Here is a 17,235-nt window from a genome sequence, read left to right on the forward strand (position 1 = left end):
GACTTGACATGTAGAGCTCTGTAGGACCATCTGTGAGCATCCTTAGCACTTCTTTGGTGGCAGCAAGCCTGGACCCTCTGAAACCTTCTCTTTAGCCCAGAGTTGGGATAGCAGCTCTGTGCCTGGATTGCCAGGAAGGCAAATTGGGTCCTGTGTCTGTGGCTCCAGAGCAAATTCTGGAAGTCTGACATACTCTCATGGTGGAATCAACAGATGGGATACTTTAGAGGGCCTAAGAACCATCTGGGCATGGCTGGGCCATTCGGTCTGTCTGTCCTCCATGAGCTCACCTGGCATGGACTGCAGCCTCCTCCCACAGCTACCACCCTGGCTGAGATGTGGGCCTGCTCCTCTGTGTGTGCATCTTCTTGAGTCTTAATATAGTCGAAGGTCTGTATGTTTTCTGTCAGCGTGAAGGCCGGGGAACCTGTCTCTGAGTAGAAGGAACTACCAGTGCTCTTGGAAAACATTAATACTTTCTTTTGTGTGTGATATTTTAAAGCCAGTACTTCTTTTCTAAAACCTTGCCTATTATTTTTGTGACTCTTGAATACCAACTTTTGGGGTTGTTTTTGATCACAAACAAACAAACAAACAAACAAACAAACAAACAAACGTGATAGGAGCCCACAGAGCTTGTGGCCCAGGCCTACAGTCCCAGCTACTTAGGTCAAAGTCAGAAAATAGCAAGGTCAAAGCTTGCCTGGGTGAACTAGTTCACGGCCGACCTGGGCAACCTCATGTCAAAACCTCATGTCATGTGAAGCCTCATGTCAAAGAGTAAAAAGAGGACTGGGTATGTAGTACACTGATAGATTGCTTGCTTAGCATGTCCAAAAACCTAAGTTCAATCCCTGGTATCCCCTCACCCCCAAATCAAGGTATATAGGTATAATAAAGTATATAAACATAAACACACACCATTTTAATATGATACATTTGTATACAATTTTACACCTGTGTCACCATCATCCCAATCAAGATTTCTGTAGTCTCAGAAGGTCCCTTTGTGCCCCCCTCCCCAGTTAGTAATGCCTACCCCTGCCAGCTAATCATTGTTTTGACTTATATTACTTAGGGTATTATTCATGAGCCTTATAGAAATTAAGTCATACAAAATGTACTTCTCTGGTTTGTTTGTTTGTTTGCTCTTTTGTTTGTTTGCTCTTTTGTTTTTCCAAGACAGGGTTTCTCTGTGTAGCCTTGATTGTCTTGGAACTTGCTCTGTAGACTGGGCTGGCCTTGAACTCTGTGATCCACCTGCCTTTGCCTCCTGAGTGTTGAGATTAACTGCTACCTGGCCAAAATGTACTCTTCTATGTTTGATTTATTTTGCACAATAGAATAACTGATAATTCAAGTAGTTGTACAGGTAAGTTTGGCCTTTTTGTTGTTGTTTAGTATTTCACTGTTTTGCTGTAGCCCATTCTTATTTTCTCTTTGTTGGAGCATCTGTCCCCTTTAGGTGTTTAGCATGTTTGCTGAATGAGGATGAGTAGTTTCTTTGATAGAGAAATATCCCTGTGCCTATCAGCTTCTTTCAGCTCTTGTCATTCTTCAAAACCCATTTCCAGCTTGTCAGCCTTGCGGCCTATGTTTCTTCTGGAGTCCACACTGGTTTTCCTTCCTTCTGAGGTACACATAGGGAGACAACTGACCCTGGGCTCATGGAAGAAGTGTTTGAGGCATTCTGGTTCATTTATTTCTTCTGTCAGTAGATAAATACCCACTGTGCACCTGCACAGTTTTAGGAATTGAAGACATAGAAAACAAAAAACCAAGGCCTTCCCAAGCAGCCTGCCTTCAATGAGTTTGTCTTCTGTTGTGTGTAACTGGCCTGCGTCTGCCATTTAAATTCTCATGCCAAAACATGAGAGTTTGGTCTTGTCCTGGTTCTTAGAGGCTCTGCAGGAGCTGGGTGGCAGTGGTTTGGACAGGGCCTCTCTCGGTCTTAGAGCCCTCTTCCTTTTCTGTCTGTGATGCCTCCTCTGCTACTGCTATGTGGCATTGAGTTCAAGCCTGAACCTCTGTGAGAGGAGAGAGTTAATCTTCACCTTTCCATGCTTGCCAAATTGAGTGACCTCTGTTTTGTCAGCTAGCCAATCTGTCCCTCTAATTCCCAGCCATGGTAATGGAGACATTATTCTGTACTAAAGCAGACCACCATTTCACCCTCGAAGATGCTGAGCAGATCCGGGCCCAGGAAGGACGGGTCAGCTCGCAGTCGTTCGTTGCTCGCAGAGGCCCTGGCGTATGGGGGCTGGAAGGGCGTGGCTCCTGAGCAGCTTTGCTCCTGAAGGCAACCACTGGATTTGAAAAGGGAAGAGTCTCTGGAGCCCTGTTCTTCCCTACCCTACCCATGCTGAAAGGGTGGCTGTATCCGTTGGTCTAGATGAGGTTTCTTTTGACAGGCTTCTAAGAGCACCGGCAAAGGGCGGACTCCATGGTGAGCCAGGGAGTGTCTAGGAGCACAGAGCTTGGGAGTTGAAGGCCAGGGAACTTTGCGTTTCATTAGGCACGGTGGCCTGTGCCTGAGGGATTTGTGGACCGTGGGGCTTAGCTTTGTAGAGGTTTGGGAAGGGTGGCTGTGAGTGGGGAGGATAAATTCTCAGTGTCCCTGGCTAAAGGGTGACATAGCTCAGACTTCATAGTTCTGTAAAACTGATTCTTCCAAAGCCTGCGAGAATGTTGGTTTGGGGAAGAAAGCCAGCCCGCCCAGAGAATCCCAGGAGTCTGACAGGCCTTTTTCTCTGCGATTCTTTCTTGCAGGCAGCCCGAGGCAGCCTGTCTCTTTGTTAACAGAGTGACAGCAATGTGACACCATGGAAATAATTACTAACAAATCACGGTGCTGACTGCAAACAGCTCTGTGTCTTCAGAGGCATGTCAGGGTGCATTAGAGCAGGACTGCAGGCACGGCAGAGGGGCCGAGCAGCAGGCAGCACTCAGGCTGCCCGCCTCCCCACCCCTGGCCTCTGCTCTCTGTAGCTTACTTACTGCCATGGTGTTGGCCTTTGCCTGTCAGGTCAGCTAAGGGCTGGCTGGGTCTGCAGGTGGCTTGTGGCTGGTCTGGATTCCTTCGGGCAGATGGCCAGAGCTCTGTCTTTTCCAAGGGCACCTGGGTAATGATGAGAGGTGAAAGGGTGCTCCATTTCTCTGACTCAGACCTGCTTCACCTGCCATGCTTTAGGGTTTAAGAGAGGTAGTACCTGCTCCATCAGGATGGGGCGGAGGGGGGGGGTAGGCAGGGGAGCCTTGTGTCTGTGTTAGCTCAGCTCCCTCCCCCCACTAGCCCTGCTTTCTTCTTCAATTGCCATAGTCAATTTTTGGTGAGTCGACTTTGTCCATTCCCTCTTGGTTAGCAGAGTGATTGCTCTGACTGTCAGGGCTGTAAATAATGTTCCTGTTGTGTGTGGCTGGAGGCAGCACGTCGGTGGGAAAGCAGGGGATGGGAGGGGATGGGGGAGCTGCAGCTGCGACGACGACTCAGCTCCATTGCTCCCCCCTCCCCTCTCATACAATATTTATCCAGGGAAGGGAGTCAGATGCAGCGACCTCAGGGGTCACCCAGTTAAATAGCTTCTGAACCTCCCTGCATTCTAATTGCTGCAGTTGTCCTTTGCTCTGGAGACTTCTCCTCCCCATTGTCTGCTGAGGTGCACACTAATGGCTGTCCTCCCTGGCCCTGCTAGGAGACATGGGAGGGGGCAGTGCTCATTGCTACCTTCCTTTCCCTAGAGATAAAGGAATCCAGGGCCTGTTAACAAGTGGCTTTAGCCAGAAGGACACCATCCCTGTTTCCCTCTTACCCCTTGCAAACCTGACTGGAGGAGTTTTAGGCAGTGTGCTTGGTGGTTGGCACCAAGAACCTTCACCCATTTTCAATCTCTGTAGCCAGAATTGTTGACTCTGACTGTAACCAGACTCATGACTCCCTCCAGTGCTGCCTGGACAGGGGCAGACTCTTAACAGGGATATTATTCTGTATCCTAACATTTCCATGTACAAAATTCGGAAACATCTAGGAACTAATTTGGCTCAAAGATTGGTCAAAAGCAGTTTGTCTGGTTCTTTGGGTATTGGTTTTAGATGACGGAGCACAGTAGCTGGGGACCCCGCTCAGGGTGGCATGTGTCCGCCGTATCCACCAGGACTTCCTGTAAATGCCAGTTCCTTCCCTCGCCTAAGGAATGCTGTCGGAAGCTGCCATGGAAGGTGTAAGACACAGGCAGTCAGCAGTGGCCTGAAATCAGCCACTGAGACCTACTCTGGGCCAAGTAAGTAGTGTGCTGGGGACTGTGGGAGCACCAAGGGATCAGAGCTAATTAAAGGGCAAAGTAGACCGAAAATACAGCAAACAAGACACAAGACAAAGAGAGAAGCACTGTATGGGGCATACTTAGCTTTTAGTGGTAAACTTTTTTTAAAATAAAATATTAAGTTGAGCTGTACTGGCTACAACTGGGGCACAGTCCTGTTTTTTCCTAGTCCATGAAATAGCCTGATCTCTCTCCTGAAACCCCTAAATCTCAAACTTCCTAGAACACAGTTTGAAACTCCCTAAGCTTGTTCTGGTGCTGTTGTGCCAGGAGCAGAGCTCTGTATAGCCTGAATGCTTGTACATTTGGAAATAATCAGGAGATCCTGAATCAGGGCAGAGAGGACCAACTAGAGGTTAAAGGCAACAACTGTGTTCTTATGCACTTCTATGGAACAGAGGCCAGACTCCATCCTAGATTCTGAGTGCTGACAGGGTGCCTCTCTGCAGAGCCTCCAGGGGGCATTGTAGGCCATAGAAACATAGTTGAGGCATAAGGTCAATATGGCAACAGGCCATGTGGAAACTTTGGTAGGATGTGTTGGGCATCTTCGAGACAGCTTAAGCTCCAGGTTTCCCTATCCAAAAATAAAATAGGCCACTAGTCAAGGCACTGGCCAGAGTACCTTAGAAGCTTGCTATCTGGTGCCTAGCCTCCTTCCTCTCCCTCCTCCCTGATAGTCTGTGTGCTAAGGAGCTCTGTCCAGGTCTTGGAGGCAGGTCCAATGCTTCCCACACAAGTGAGCACTGTGCCACGGGATGGACACTGGAGAGGAGTTTATCTTAACTGTTTGCCTAGACAGGCCCTGGAAGGTATAAGTGGCGCCAGAAAGGTGCATGCTACACTTTCCCACAGGGTGTCTGTAACATTTATGTGCTTCCTATGGGTGCTAAGGTGGAGGAATTGGAGGAGAGATAGTCAGTTGGTGGGCTGAAAAAACTAGGAGCTGAAAGAGCTGGAAGGATGACTTAGCAGATGAGAACACTGCTGCTCTTCTAGTTCCCAGGACACATGATGGCTGACAGCCTTCTGTAACTCCAGTCCTAGGGTATCTGACATACATGCAACATACATACAAGCAAAACACTCATACCCATAACAATATAAGTTATTGGGGCTGGAAAAATGTCTCATTGGTTGAGAGCACTGACTGTTTTTCTAGAGGACCGAGGTTCAGTTCCTAGCACCCACGTGAAGGCTCACAACCATCTGTAACTCCAGTCCCAGGGCATCTGATACTTCCTTCTGGCCTCCTCAGGCACTGCATGCATGTGGGGTGTGCACGCACGCGCACACACACACACACACACACACACACACACGCACGCACGCAGCGCTCGTAGACCAAACATTCATACACATAAAATAATAAGATTCATCTTATAAAAAAGTGAGAAATGGGAAATATTCTACATATAGCTCCTTTAGAGTCTTTAAGCAATTATTTGGCCCTAGGGATTTGAGGTTGGATTTCCTTGGGAAAACTAGCAGCATAGCCTAAGGGGCACCCCGGTGCACCCGCCTGCATTCTGGCTCTGTTTGGGAACTCTCCCTAGCAGCACGTCTGGGAACAGTTCCAGCTGTGCTGCCAGACCCAGACGCAGGTGACGGCCTTTCGTCTGTACTGTAGGGAAACCAAGAGGAAATTAAATGTCATCTGCCCCCTGCACAGCGGGTCGCTGCCAGATCAGACACTGTTGATCAGAGTTGTGTGAAGGGCACCCAAGGGAAGGCTTCCGCTGCATCCATGCCCTCTGAGCTGTGGTGACTCCCAGGTGATGGCCTGGCTCAGTCCCACAGCTTTCTCTTCCTGGCTGGGTTCACCCTGGCCTAGAGCCCAGCCGAATACTAGATGGCAGCTGTGGATGATGCCATGCCAGAGAAGCATGTATACCAGTGGGAAAGAGTGAGAAGGGCAGGGTCTGGCAGTAAAGAATACACAGGAAGCAGCAAATAGACCTGGATTCAGGCTGTGGATCTGTTGCTGAGGATCTTAGGAAAGTCTCGAGCACTCACAACCTCTTTGGGACTTGGTAAACGTCATCTATGTTCCCTGACATCTGTGGGAAGTACTTTCTACAGAACAGGTGTGGGGCCTCCCCACCCCATCTTCCCCAGGTCTGTAACCTATCGACTTAGGGCCTCCCTGTGGATTTAGCTACAGGAGTAGGGCCACAATAAGTAGGGTCAGGAAGACTCAGCAGGGTGCCTGTCACTTGCTGGGCCCTTCCTTTCCTTGCCCTCCCAGTTGAGCAGTCCAAGGCCTCTGAGATAAGTCTGGTTGATGGTGGTAAAACAAAGTGTGAGACCTGCCAGAGGTCACCGTCTATGGGAGCTCAGCTGGTTCTCTCCAGCCTCAAACTTGTATGTCCCTTCCTGTTTTAGAGGACATCAGGATTTGTCCCACCACCACCCTTGACTCCTCTCCCCCTTTTAAGTTCTAGGTGTTCTAGGTGGTGTTTAGTTTCTCAATAACATATTTTACCAAGGCTTTGGGAAAAGATGTTTTAGTACTGACAGAGTGCTCCCAAGAAAACTCCCCACCCTTCACATCACCCCCACACCCCCGCTGCAGCATGGCTGCTGGTGGTGAGATTCATTAGTGCTCGCTGACAGCGGTGGCGACAGAGGCACTCACTGTCTGCTTCCCGCTCCCTCACCCTCTTGTGCTGCTGCTACTGCTGCTTCATGCACACTGATATTTAAATCTGATGGGCTGCTTATAGACTTCTTGTACCGTGACAACTTTGGGGAGGGGGTTGGGGAGGAGGAGACAGACAAGGAGCCAGCTGTCATACTGGTATTTCAAACCCTACTCTCTCCTGACCCTTTGCAGGCTCCAGCAAGTGTATCATATTTCTGAAGCCTGTGGTGGAATTGTAACCTGCAGATATCCCAGAGGATGGGAGCAAATGTGGGGGCAGCCTGGGCTGATAAGTCAGCTGCGGGCAGTCGGAGGCCAGCGGAGGGCAGTGCACATGCTTGTTGAGCAGGGACTTGAAGCCAAGTCTCCTCAGTGCTGCAGGGTGTTGCTCTCCATTACTAGGACCAAGGAGGCCGGTGCTTCTAGACTCTTGTGTTTAAGCTGTGCTTATCTTCCAGATAAACCTAGGAGCCTCTGAATATAGGAACTAGGTTTGAGGAGCTTCTAATTTGGGCATGTTTGGGGTTTTAACAGTGCTCATAAAACTGTGGCAGTCAAGTAAGGTTCCTCCTTTGTGTCTAGAGAGGGCAGGGGGCTCTTGGCTTTTGTACCTGGTACTTGTGTGCTTTGTCTTTAAACTTGAAAGAGGAGTCCCTATGTTCCTCTTTTATCTTGTAACTAACTCCTCCCCTCAATCCACTTTTGAAGCTACTGAGTGATTCTAGAATTTTCCCCTTTGCCATTTACCTGCAGCTCACTTTTCTAGCATTTTTCCTTACTTAGTCTCTTCTTCACAAACCTTTGCAGGCTGCAATGTCTGTTGATCTAACCAAATATCTCCTCTGACCCATTTTCTGTTTTTGTTTGTTTTTTGTTTTGTTTTGTTTTGTTTTTTTCCGAGACAAGATTTCTCTGTGTGGCCCTCGCTGTCCTGGAACTCACTCTGTAGACCAGGCTGGCCTTGAACTCAGAAATCTGCCTGCCTCTGCCTCCCAAGTGCTGGGATTAAAGGTGTGCGCCACCACTGCCCCCTGAGCCCATTTCAAAGTTTGTTTTCCTTAACTTTAAGTAGGTGATAAAGGTGATGTTGCTTTCTCAAAGACAATGGCCACTTGATAAGTTGTAGTAGTGCAGTAGAGCTAAAGCAGGACTGGGGTGAGGTATGGGGTGTGGTGCACTGCCTACCTATGGAGGGCCTTTACCATGGTGGAGGTCACTAAAGAACAGGCCAGGCTCCTTTCCTTATCAAGTCTTCTCATTGTCAAAAGTGCAGTTATTCAAGACACAATAAACTGGTCTGTCAGAAGGGTTACTCATAAAATATACTATGTATCTTCCTATGGAGGGTAGATCAAGAGGGTTGTTTTTTTTTTTTTTTTTTTTTTTTTTTTGGTGGTGGTAGGACATCTATAGACATAAATGTATTCTTTTGTTGTTGTTTGATTTTGTTTGTTTGTTTGTTTTTCGAGACAGAATAGCCCTGTGTAGCCCCTGGCTGTCCTGGAGCTCCCTCTGACTTGAACTCAGAAATCAACCTTCCTCTGCCTCCTGAGTACTGAGATTAAAGGTGTGTGCCACAATTCTTTGCTCATAAGAGTGTTCTTGAGCTGTCAGGGTCCACTTTTTGATGTTATCAGCACCTGTAATCCTGTAGTTTCTGCTCTTTCCACCTCTAGCACTCTGCCTTATAGGCTTCTATCACCCTCCATTTCTGTCTAGGGTGGCTTTTCTTTGTTCCCTATTCTTCCTGATTTCCCAGCCCTGAGTACTAGACCTGGTTGGGGCAGGCCCATGTAGTCTTCCAACATGGCATATCACAAGGAAGAAGGAAGATAACCAGCTTTGATAAGTATTTAGAGGCTTGAGTGTTAATTTTTTACACATCAGCAGTGGCTAAGTGAATGAATGCAATTATGAATCTGCTTTTTCTCCACCCTCCTTTCTGCGATGTGGTGGTTTAGAGTTGAGACAAGGAACCTGTTGAAATGAGAAACCCCTATTTCCTAGCTTGACCCCCTTACTAATTCGGGTTAAATTGCTGTGCTATTGCTCTGGTGACACATTGTGTCTGCCTCTGTTTGTCTAAGAGGATGTAGTGGGGGAGGAAGGACCAATTTGTGCAGAGATAAAAGGTGTCACAGGCAGATAACTAACGCTCCAGCCTCACGCCTGCTCTCACTGTTGCTCGATTTGCTCCGTGTGTAAGCCCAGCCTTCCCCCCTTTCTTCCTTCCCTCCCCTTGGTCATATTTTACCTCTATGCCACAGTGTAATGATGCCCTGCGTAGTGGGGGAGGAGATGGGCACCTCTGGCTGACAGCCCTTCGTGATAACCAAATTCCAGCCCATCCATCACTAGCCACTCTCCTCAACTCGAGGAAAAGCGATCGTGAAAGGCGGGCTCTTCATCACCCGAGCTCTGTTTGTCTCGTCTGGGCAGGCAATGGAAGCAAGAGAGACAAAGAGCCATGTCCCCAGCTAAGTGCTGCCCAGGTTGGTGTGACTGGCATATGTTGGGTGCAGACTTATGCCATGTAGACTGTGGCATGCTGACTAGGTGACAGACTAGACTGGGCTCCAGGAGTGTGGTGTCCTTCCTGAGCCTCAGCCTCTTCCCTGACAGAATCTCATAGAGAATCGTGGCAGTTCTGAAACGGGACAACTCTGAGACTGTGCGAATGAGGAGGCTGCATGGAAGCAAGCTGTGTGCACCTCAGAGGGGCCTTCAGAGGGGGAGAGGGGCTCTGGCTTCTCCTGACCTGCTCCTTTCCATGGCTGGGCCTCTGTGCCTTCATGGTCCACTGATGATTTGAGGCATTCCTTGCCTACCTGTCCCAGGAACACAGTGGTTTCTACAGATGAACGATGTCTACACATTTCAGTGCTGTTGGCCACCAGGGCTGACAAGTCACTCTGAGATCCAGGTGCCATGGCCTCTCTCTTGAGGCAGGTGGGGGTAGATGATGACTTCAGCCTGCTGGTCCCCTCCTCTTTAAGTCACACTCCCTAGGTGGGTCTAGGTGGGTTTAGTGATTAAAATTTGAAGAGAGAAAAGTGTTTAAAGAGTGATGTCCACAGCTTTTCTCCGCCCGGGTGTCTGTGCTCTTGCTGGACCTGCCTTTGTGCTGTCTGTCAAAACTCATGATCTCCTTGATGCAAACCTAGCAGTGGTCCCCATGCTCTGTTCACCTAATCTTCAAAGTCGAGCTCCTGCTTACAATGGTTCCACCTTGGCCTTACCCCGTAGTAAGGGGTGGGGTGTGGGAGCTCCCTTAATGAGCAACTCCCCTGCTTTGACTGGCGCCAAGCTAGCCACACCTGTTTGCTATCAAGGCTGTCTGGGCCAAACCAGAGCGGTTCAGTTGCAGGTGGTAGGCCTGAATGAGGGCTGGGGTGGGGAAGGTGGGGCTCCCTTTGCTTTGTTGTCTGTTTGTGGGGAGAGACATTTTCTAACAGCGCATCCTCCAAGATTGTTCTCTTCTTTGAAAGTAGAAGCTCTCTTTTTGTTATTTAAACGATCAGCAGGAAACTTAAGAAATACCACATCTTCTCTAACTTCTGCCAATCAGAAACAAGGATCCTCGGAAATATCTGATTATAGGTTTGAGGTTCCATTCTGGTGACTTGAAGGATCAGTGTGATCAGAGCAAGACCATGGTAAATGCCAAAGTATTTGGCCTTTGCTGTATTTGTGCTGTATGTACTTGGAGACACAGAGCTGGGACATTCTGTCTCTACCATGCTTTAGAGCCCACAGGCAGGACTACCATGCATGTGTTGGGGTGAGGGGTGTCCTTAAAAGGGGCCCCCTTGTATTCATGAAACTGAAAGAAGTTTTGATTTGGTGGGGGGAAAATCCCATTCCTTTTTATGGCCTGGACATAATTGGTTTTTTTCTATTGGCCATCAGTGATGTCATTCCGACCCCTCATAAAGAAGGGGAAATCACACCTGTGGACTCGGTGCATAAAATTTCATTGGGCAACAGTAATAAGCATGACCAGATGATGTTTGGGCAGTTGGGGAGCTTTGTGCCCAGTGAATCCAGCTGCATGGAGACCTGGGCACCATAAACTCGCCTGCACGTTTATGCCCGCAGGCTAGTTAAGGGCCCACTGCCAGTGGCTCTTTTCCTTGGGATCAGTTTCTGGTAAAAACTTAACATTTTTACCCTTTGTACCAGGAACCTTCGCCCTTTTGTTTGCCAAGTAGTAGGACCATGTATCTACTGGTACCTGCTGACCTTAGCCTTAGATGCCTAAGAATATTGAGTAAAAAACAAAACAAAGCTGTAACCTTGAGCAGTAAACTTCATCCTACCTACCTCTGCAAGCTTCCAAGCTTTGCCTTCCCCAGGATGAGTCAAGGTCTCTCATTGAGCATGTGCAATTGTCACTTGCTAGTCAGAAGCTCCAGAGGTGTCCATTTCTAGTTCTAATCTTGGCTTATTGCATGATCGAGCAAATCCTTTTTCCTTACTGAATCTGTTTCCTCATTTGTATACACGATGGTGACCACTCTAAGCCACCTTGTGTGCTCTATTCTGAGGTAGGATTATGTGATAGAGATGTCTAACCATCTTCCCGTGAGATACCTGGGTGTTCAAGTCCCAGCTCTGGCCCTGTCTCTCATGAAAATGAGTCTGGCCTTTGCTGTATTTGTGCTGTATGTACTTGGAGACACAGAGCTGGGACATTCAGAGGAACATTCAGCAACCCTATTCTTCTCCTTGAATCTGCAAATTTTCATGCATGCAGCTCCCGAGTAAGATTGGTATCTCCTCCTCCACACTTCACTCAGGTATAGAACAGAGAGAAGGACTCAGGATTCCTGCTGGGCCATGCTCAGATATGAATGACTGTCTAGATGAACGTCCTTTCTGGTCGTTCTCACTGTGGCTCCTGTGGTATAGATACTTCTTTGAGAGGAACAGGCAGGATCCCACTGAGCTAGACTCTTCCTAACCAGGGGTGATATCTATAGCTGTCATGTACCACTGAAATCCAAAAGGAATCCCCTTTTCTCCACAGCTAGTTAGAACCAACAGGATTCCTGACCCATATCAAGTAAAGTCATCAGGAGGTGACTGAGGTTAGCTACAGGAAAATAAGACAAGGACTGCCTACCCTTTTCTGACCAGGCCCCCTATGTTCCTCTTGCTTCTGGTGGCCTCTTTACACCCAGAACTCAGTGTGATTTTTCTGAAATACTGAGTTTAGCAATTAGTTTCTAAGGATAAGGAACACCAAAGAAAGAAAAGGAAATAATATAATTCAGGGAGACCACAATAGACAATAGTACCTACCTCACAGGATCAGTTTGAGGACAGATAGAAGTAAAGACCTTAATGTGTTTAAAATGTATAATTTGCAAATTAGGAAATAGTAGCATCTGGTGTTATTCTATGTAATATCTCTTGAAACTCATATTTGGTTGTGATGAATGGCTCTAAGCCCAGTCCCCATGGTGCCGGAGGTGGAGTCTCCTCCTTAGGTGGGCTCCTGCGGATTTGCTGTTCCTTCTGGTCTCTCTGTTAAGTAGACCTTTTTTTCATTGTAGCTTAAGACTCCACATTTTGGGACATGCGTGTTTTTAACTTGTTCTCTTTTCTCTTTCTTGTAGGCTTCCAGGCCAGTGCCATTATTTAGGCTTGCCAGTGGCGGATTACTTCAAGCAGTGGATTAATCTTAAAAAGGTACCACCTGAGCTCCACCAGGGCCTCTGGTTCTTCTGTCCTTCACACACACCTCCTCTCCTCTAACTCTTGTGCCTTTTTGTTTCTTTTCTCAGTATCCCTCTTTTTCTTCCCTGGGTAATATGCACTGAACCATTGATATTTCTGGGGCGTGGGAAGCTGCCTGAGGGTCAGTACTATTGGTGTCTTCCAAACATATATAGTGCTTTTTTCTTCTGAATCTCTGGGCTGAGCTGTATTGTCACTAGGAGACATATCGAACTAGTTGAGCCTTTCAGAATACAGTCTGTTGTGTATAGTTCTTGCTACCCTGCTTTAAGCTCTGGGCAGACCTTGCTGCCAGCCCTGCCCGAGTTCCCTTGGACCCATGAATGAAAGACATGCACACACACACACACACACACACACACACACACACACGTGCGCACACACACTTATTTTCAACCTGCGTTATTGGCTCAGTTGCTGGGCTCTTCTAAGCCTTCCTTGGCTATCTCCCGCCTTTCTTTTCACTCCCAGCTCAGTACCTTAAATCTGCCCCCAACTTTAGTTGCTCAGTTACCTTTTCCTTGATCAGCAACCCAAAACTGCCCTCAGCTTAGTTGGGTTTCTAATCTCCCTATGGCCAATCCACCTGAGATCTCACATGGCTGGTCACCTTTTCTCCCTCCAAAGCACAGTGAAATCTCCCTTTCTCTTCCTGCTTCCTTTGGCCTCCAACAGGGACCCAGAAGTCGGGACTCTTTCCTTTCACCCAGCAATTGACTCCTGGCATCTTTATTGATGATTAAGAACCAATTGGGGAACAGGACCTTAGCATCAGAACCACCTGCTACAGCAGTCTCTCTCCCCCCCACCCCTCTCTCTCTCTCCTATGAATGTGGTCTCTGTGACTCTAGTTAGGAAGAGGGGTTGCCTATGATGATTTTGGTTTCCCTTGATCCTAGCAGAGCCTTGTTCATGTATGGGGAGAACAGTGGGAGCTAGAACCCTTGGAGCATGAAGGAGGATCTTGGCACTAATACAGCATTGTAGACCTATAAAGTTAGCATGGGATTGTGGGCCTCAAAAGGACTTTGCATCGCTAGGGTAGTTCCCTGATAGAGAATGAGTCACCCAGAAAACCAGCCTTCCCTGGCATATGCTGTAGTTCCTGGATAAGCAGAAGAGAGAATACAGGAATAGCTTCTTCCTTCCTCACTCTAGAGGAGTTACTGCTCCAGGAGGCCCAGGTTATAGAAGAAAGGTAGAGAAAAACAGCCCTGGAGTAGCCTCAGGGTGTACTTGATGCTACCAGTCAGCTTAGTGACCCTAGGAATCTAGAAGAAGGGAGACCGCAGCTGTAGACTTAGAGAGGAGAGGCTACTGAGGGGTCACAGTAGGTATTGTGAAGATGGGGCATTCAGGGAGGAGACTGGCTTGGAGGCAGAGAGAACAGACTGCTTTTGCTGTGTGGATGAAGCTAATGTGGAAGAAGAGTGAAGCAACTAATTTTGAAGGTATTTGCTCTGCACGGAGATGGCCTTGGACGTGGTTCCGTGTTTTGTCCTGCTTTCCCCTAGCGTGTGTCCTTTGCACTCTGACCCTACTTCTCATCTTTGACTGAAGAAGCTAGGCTCTGTCCTGCTTTTGAGCCTTGATCTGGCTGGGTCTCTGCATGAAATGTCCCTCTTGTTATCATCATCAGGCATATGCCTGCCCCTTAAAGGTGTTAAGCTTCTCTTGCTGTGAGGCTTCCTGGACTTGGGATATCAGTTAGCTCAGTTGGAAATAGGTCCAAGCGGTTACTCCAGTCCCTCTGGAGCACAGAGACAGCCTGGTTCCTGCCTGTGTCCTCAGTGGGTCTGGACTGGGTCAGTTAGACTTTAGTATGTATACTTGCTGGCCACCTCTTCATTGAGAACTAGCTTCATAGAGACCCTCCTGAGCGGAGCTAGGCGTGCCTGTGTGGATAGACATGCTGTCCAGGAAAACAGTGTGCCAGCTGTCAGAGCTCATCTGAGTCTGCTCGATGGTCTCAACAAATGCAATGTGAATGCCCGGCCAGGCGAGGCAGGCACTGACCATGAACAATTACTCTGAAGTTCACTAGACTTTTTGGTGTGTGGTAGCTCTCTGCCTTTAGGTTCCTAGGCAGAAGGGCAGGAGAGCAGCTGACCCATATGATAACACTAGGTCCCCTTGGTGCTTCAGGCCATCTTGAGACTCTTCAATCCGTTTTCCACTGGGATGCCAAAATATGGAAGGAAGGAATGGGTATAGAGGGAAACTGAGGACTCTATTCTCAGTTGACCCCGTGTTTGCTTCTTATGAGATAGTCCATGCAGGCCTGAGAAAAACAAGGGGGTTTCCTCTCCAGCCCCCAGTGACATTGTGTTCCAGGTGTGTGACTATGTTAGTCACTAGATATGAACTCAGCATCTTACTTTGCTAGGGCCTCTAGTCTGAGAAGAACTCAAATACTGTCTTTTCAGTTCTTTTCTCCTCTTTAGGAACTGTGGGCTGCCTCGAAAAGGAGTAACTTTGCACCAGCCATATTTTGACCTCTCCTACCACTACTATTTCCCCTGTAGCAGAGTGGCCGAAGTCACTGTTGGCTGACGTTTGGCTTGTTTTTGAATGAGCTTAGGTTTTTATTGAGCTATCAACTTAAAGAAGACTTGAAGTCCTGCTCCTAGCTCTTTCCAGGAGATTATAGATGTTACTAGGGAATAAGTGGAGTGTGTGTGTGTGTGTGTGTGTGTGTGTGTGTTCACATAAACAGTCATCTGCAGAAATACTTGAAAATATGAATATACATAAATATGTTTATAAACATATCCATAAAGCATAAAAACATAACATTATCTTATCCATAAGTAGATATTCTGTGTGCCAGGTACTATGTTAAGTTCTAGGAATATAACACAAAAGGTGACTGTTTTAGATCATATGACTTCTATTCAATAACCTGTTCAGACAGTTCATAGTTGTAGATCATATAGTAAAAGAACTGGATTTATTGAGGTAGAGTCTGAGGAAGGATATCTAAATTATAGACTGAAGGAAGAACTGGCCAACCTTAGGAAGCAGCATATAGTAAGGCCCTGAGGTGAAGAGAAGCCTGCTATTTTTATAAAAGCCAGGAAGACAGAATTCCTGCCTCTTGTTCATTGTTCTATCCCTGTCACATTGGATGGCTCACAGTACAGAGCAACTTAATTGTCATTTACTGAATGAGTGACTGCCGAGGCCTAGGCACATGAGAAGAGGCAAGCCACATGAGGTGAGGCAATAGAAGGGGAGGCTGGAGCTGGTAGACTGTTTGGGTTTAGCCTCTTGCTTTTAGGATAAACAGGAGCTAGTAGAAGAAAATTTTATCTCATTTGCTTTTTTGTTTTGAGACAGAGTCTCATGCTATAGCCCAGCTGGATGTGGCCACACAGGCCTGTAATCCCAGCACTTGGAAGGTTGAGACAGGAGAATTGTCTTTACTTCAAGGCCAGCCTGAGCTGAGAGTGAAAGACCAATCTAGGCTATAAAGTAAGACCTTGTCCCAAAATCCAAACCAAACAACAAAATTTCTTCCACTAAGAAAAGTCATGCAGTAGATGTGACCTAGGGAGTACAGCACCCAGAAACTCCATAGCAACATAGCAAGGAAAGATAGACGGCTGCCAGGTGTGGGGCATTCAGGAGGCAGAGGGAGGTGTTCTCTGAATTCGAGGCCAGCCTGCTGTACAGAGTGGATTCCAGGACAGCCAAGGCTACACATAGAAAACTTACCTTGAAAAACCAACCAACCAAACAAACAAACAAATAAATAAATGAAAAACCAAATAAATAAATAAATAAATAAATAAATAAATAAATAAATGAAAGAAAGAAAAAAGATACTATAGTCTTATAGTTAAATGATTAAGAAATACATAAATACTATAATAAATATAGTACTTTGGTTAAAAATAAGTCTAGAGTTTGCATGTAGACTAGATATAAGAAGGACTATAGTTGATGTGTTACTGTGAAGTGATGGGATGAAGAATTGAATTCTAATAGGAAATTGTAACCAGAAGGATGTGGCTGTTAGACGCTGTAGATATGCATGTGTGCATTTTAAGTGATCTCACAAGATTCTCTGTGAGGGAGAGTTTAGCTTCCTTTATCTCCTCTATCTTTATGAGTCCGAATCTCACTGTGTAGCCCAGGGTAGCTGGCATAGCACTTGAAATTCTCCTGCCTTCACCTCTCTAGTGCTGGGATTAGAGGTATATACTATCACATCTGACATATCTAGTATATCATTGGGAAACATGACAGAAACAAATGCAATATTGACATTATGCTTAATTATTCTTTAATACATCAGTTACATCGGGACATATTTATTCCTTGAAAGTAAGTGTTATGGCAGCACTAACTATGTAACAGACAGGAAATGATAATTGGTTGATAGAGTTAGGGGGTGAAAGAAGTAGTCTGTATGACCCTAGAGTTTGTGATTGAGCATGTAGGCAAATTAGAATGAATTTTCTGTATGAGGGAAGGAGAAACCTAAGCTAAAGAGAACGACTTGATTTAGAACTGTTAAAATTAGAC

The 17,235-nt window shown here is 46.9% G+C and overlaps 1 protein-coding gene across 8 annotated transcripts in view; it reads left to right on the forward strand.

Annotated features, from left to right (window-relative positions):
- The window catches only part of Eri3 (ERI1 exoribonuclease family member 3), a 124,859-nt gene that overhangs the window by 50,777 nt on the left and 56,847 nt on the right, over positions 1–17,235 (forward strand). For all 8 annotated transcript variants that reach the window (XM_052177137.1, XM_052177138.1, XM_052177140.1 and 5 more), the window contains one exon: positions 12,585–12,657. In XM_052177137.1, the coding sequence (XP_052033097.1) occupies positions 12,585–12,657 (73 nt within the window). The remainder of the gene's footprint in view (positions 1–12,584; positions 12,658–17,235) is intronic.

Source organism: Apodemus sylvaticus, chromosome 3 (assembly GCF_947179515.1).
Source record: "Apodemus sylvaticus chromosome 3, mApoSyl1.1, whole genome shotgun sequence".
NCBI lineage: Eukaryota > Metazoa > Chordata > Mammalia > Rodentia > Muridae > Apodemus > Apodemus sylvaticus.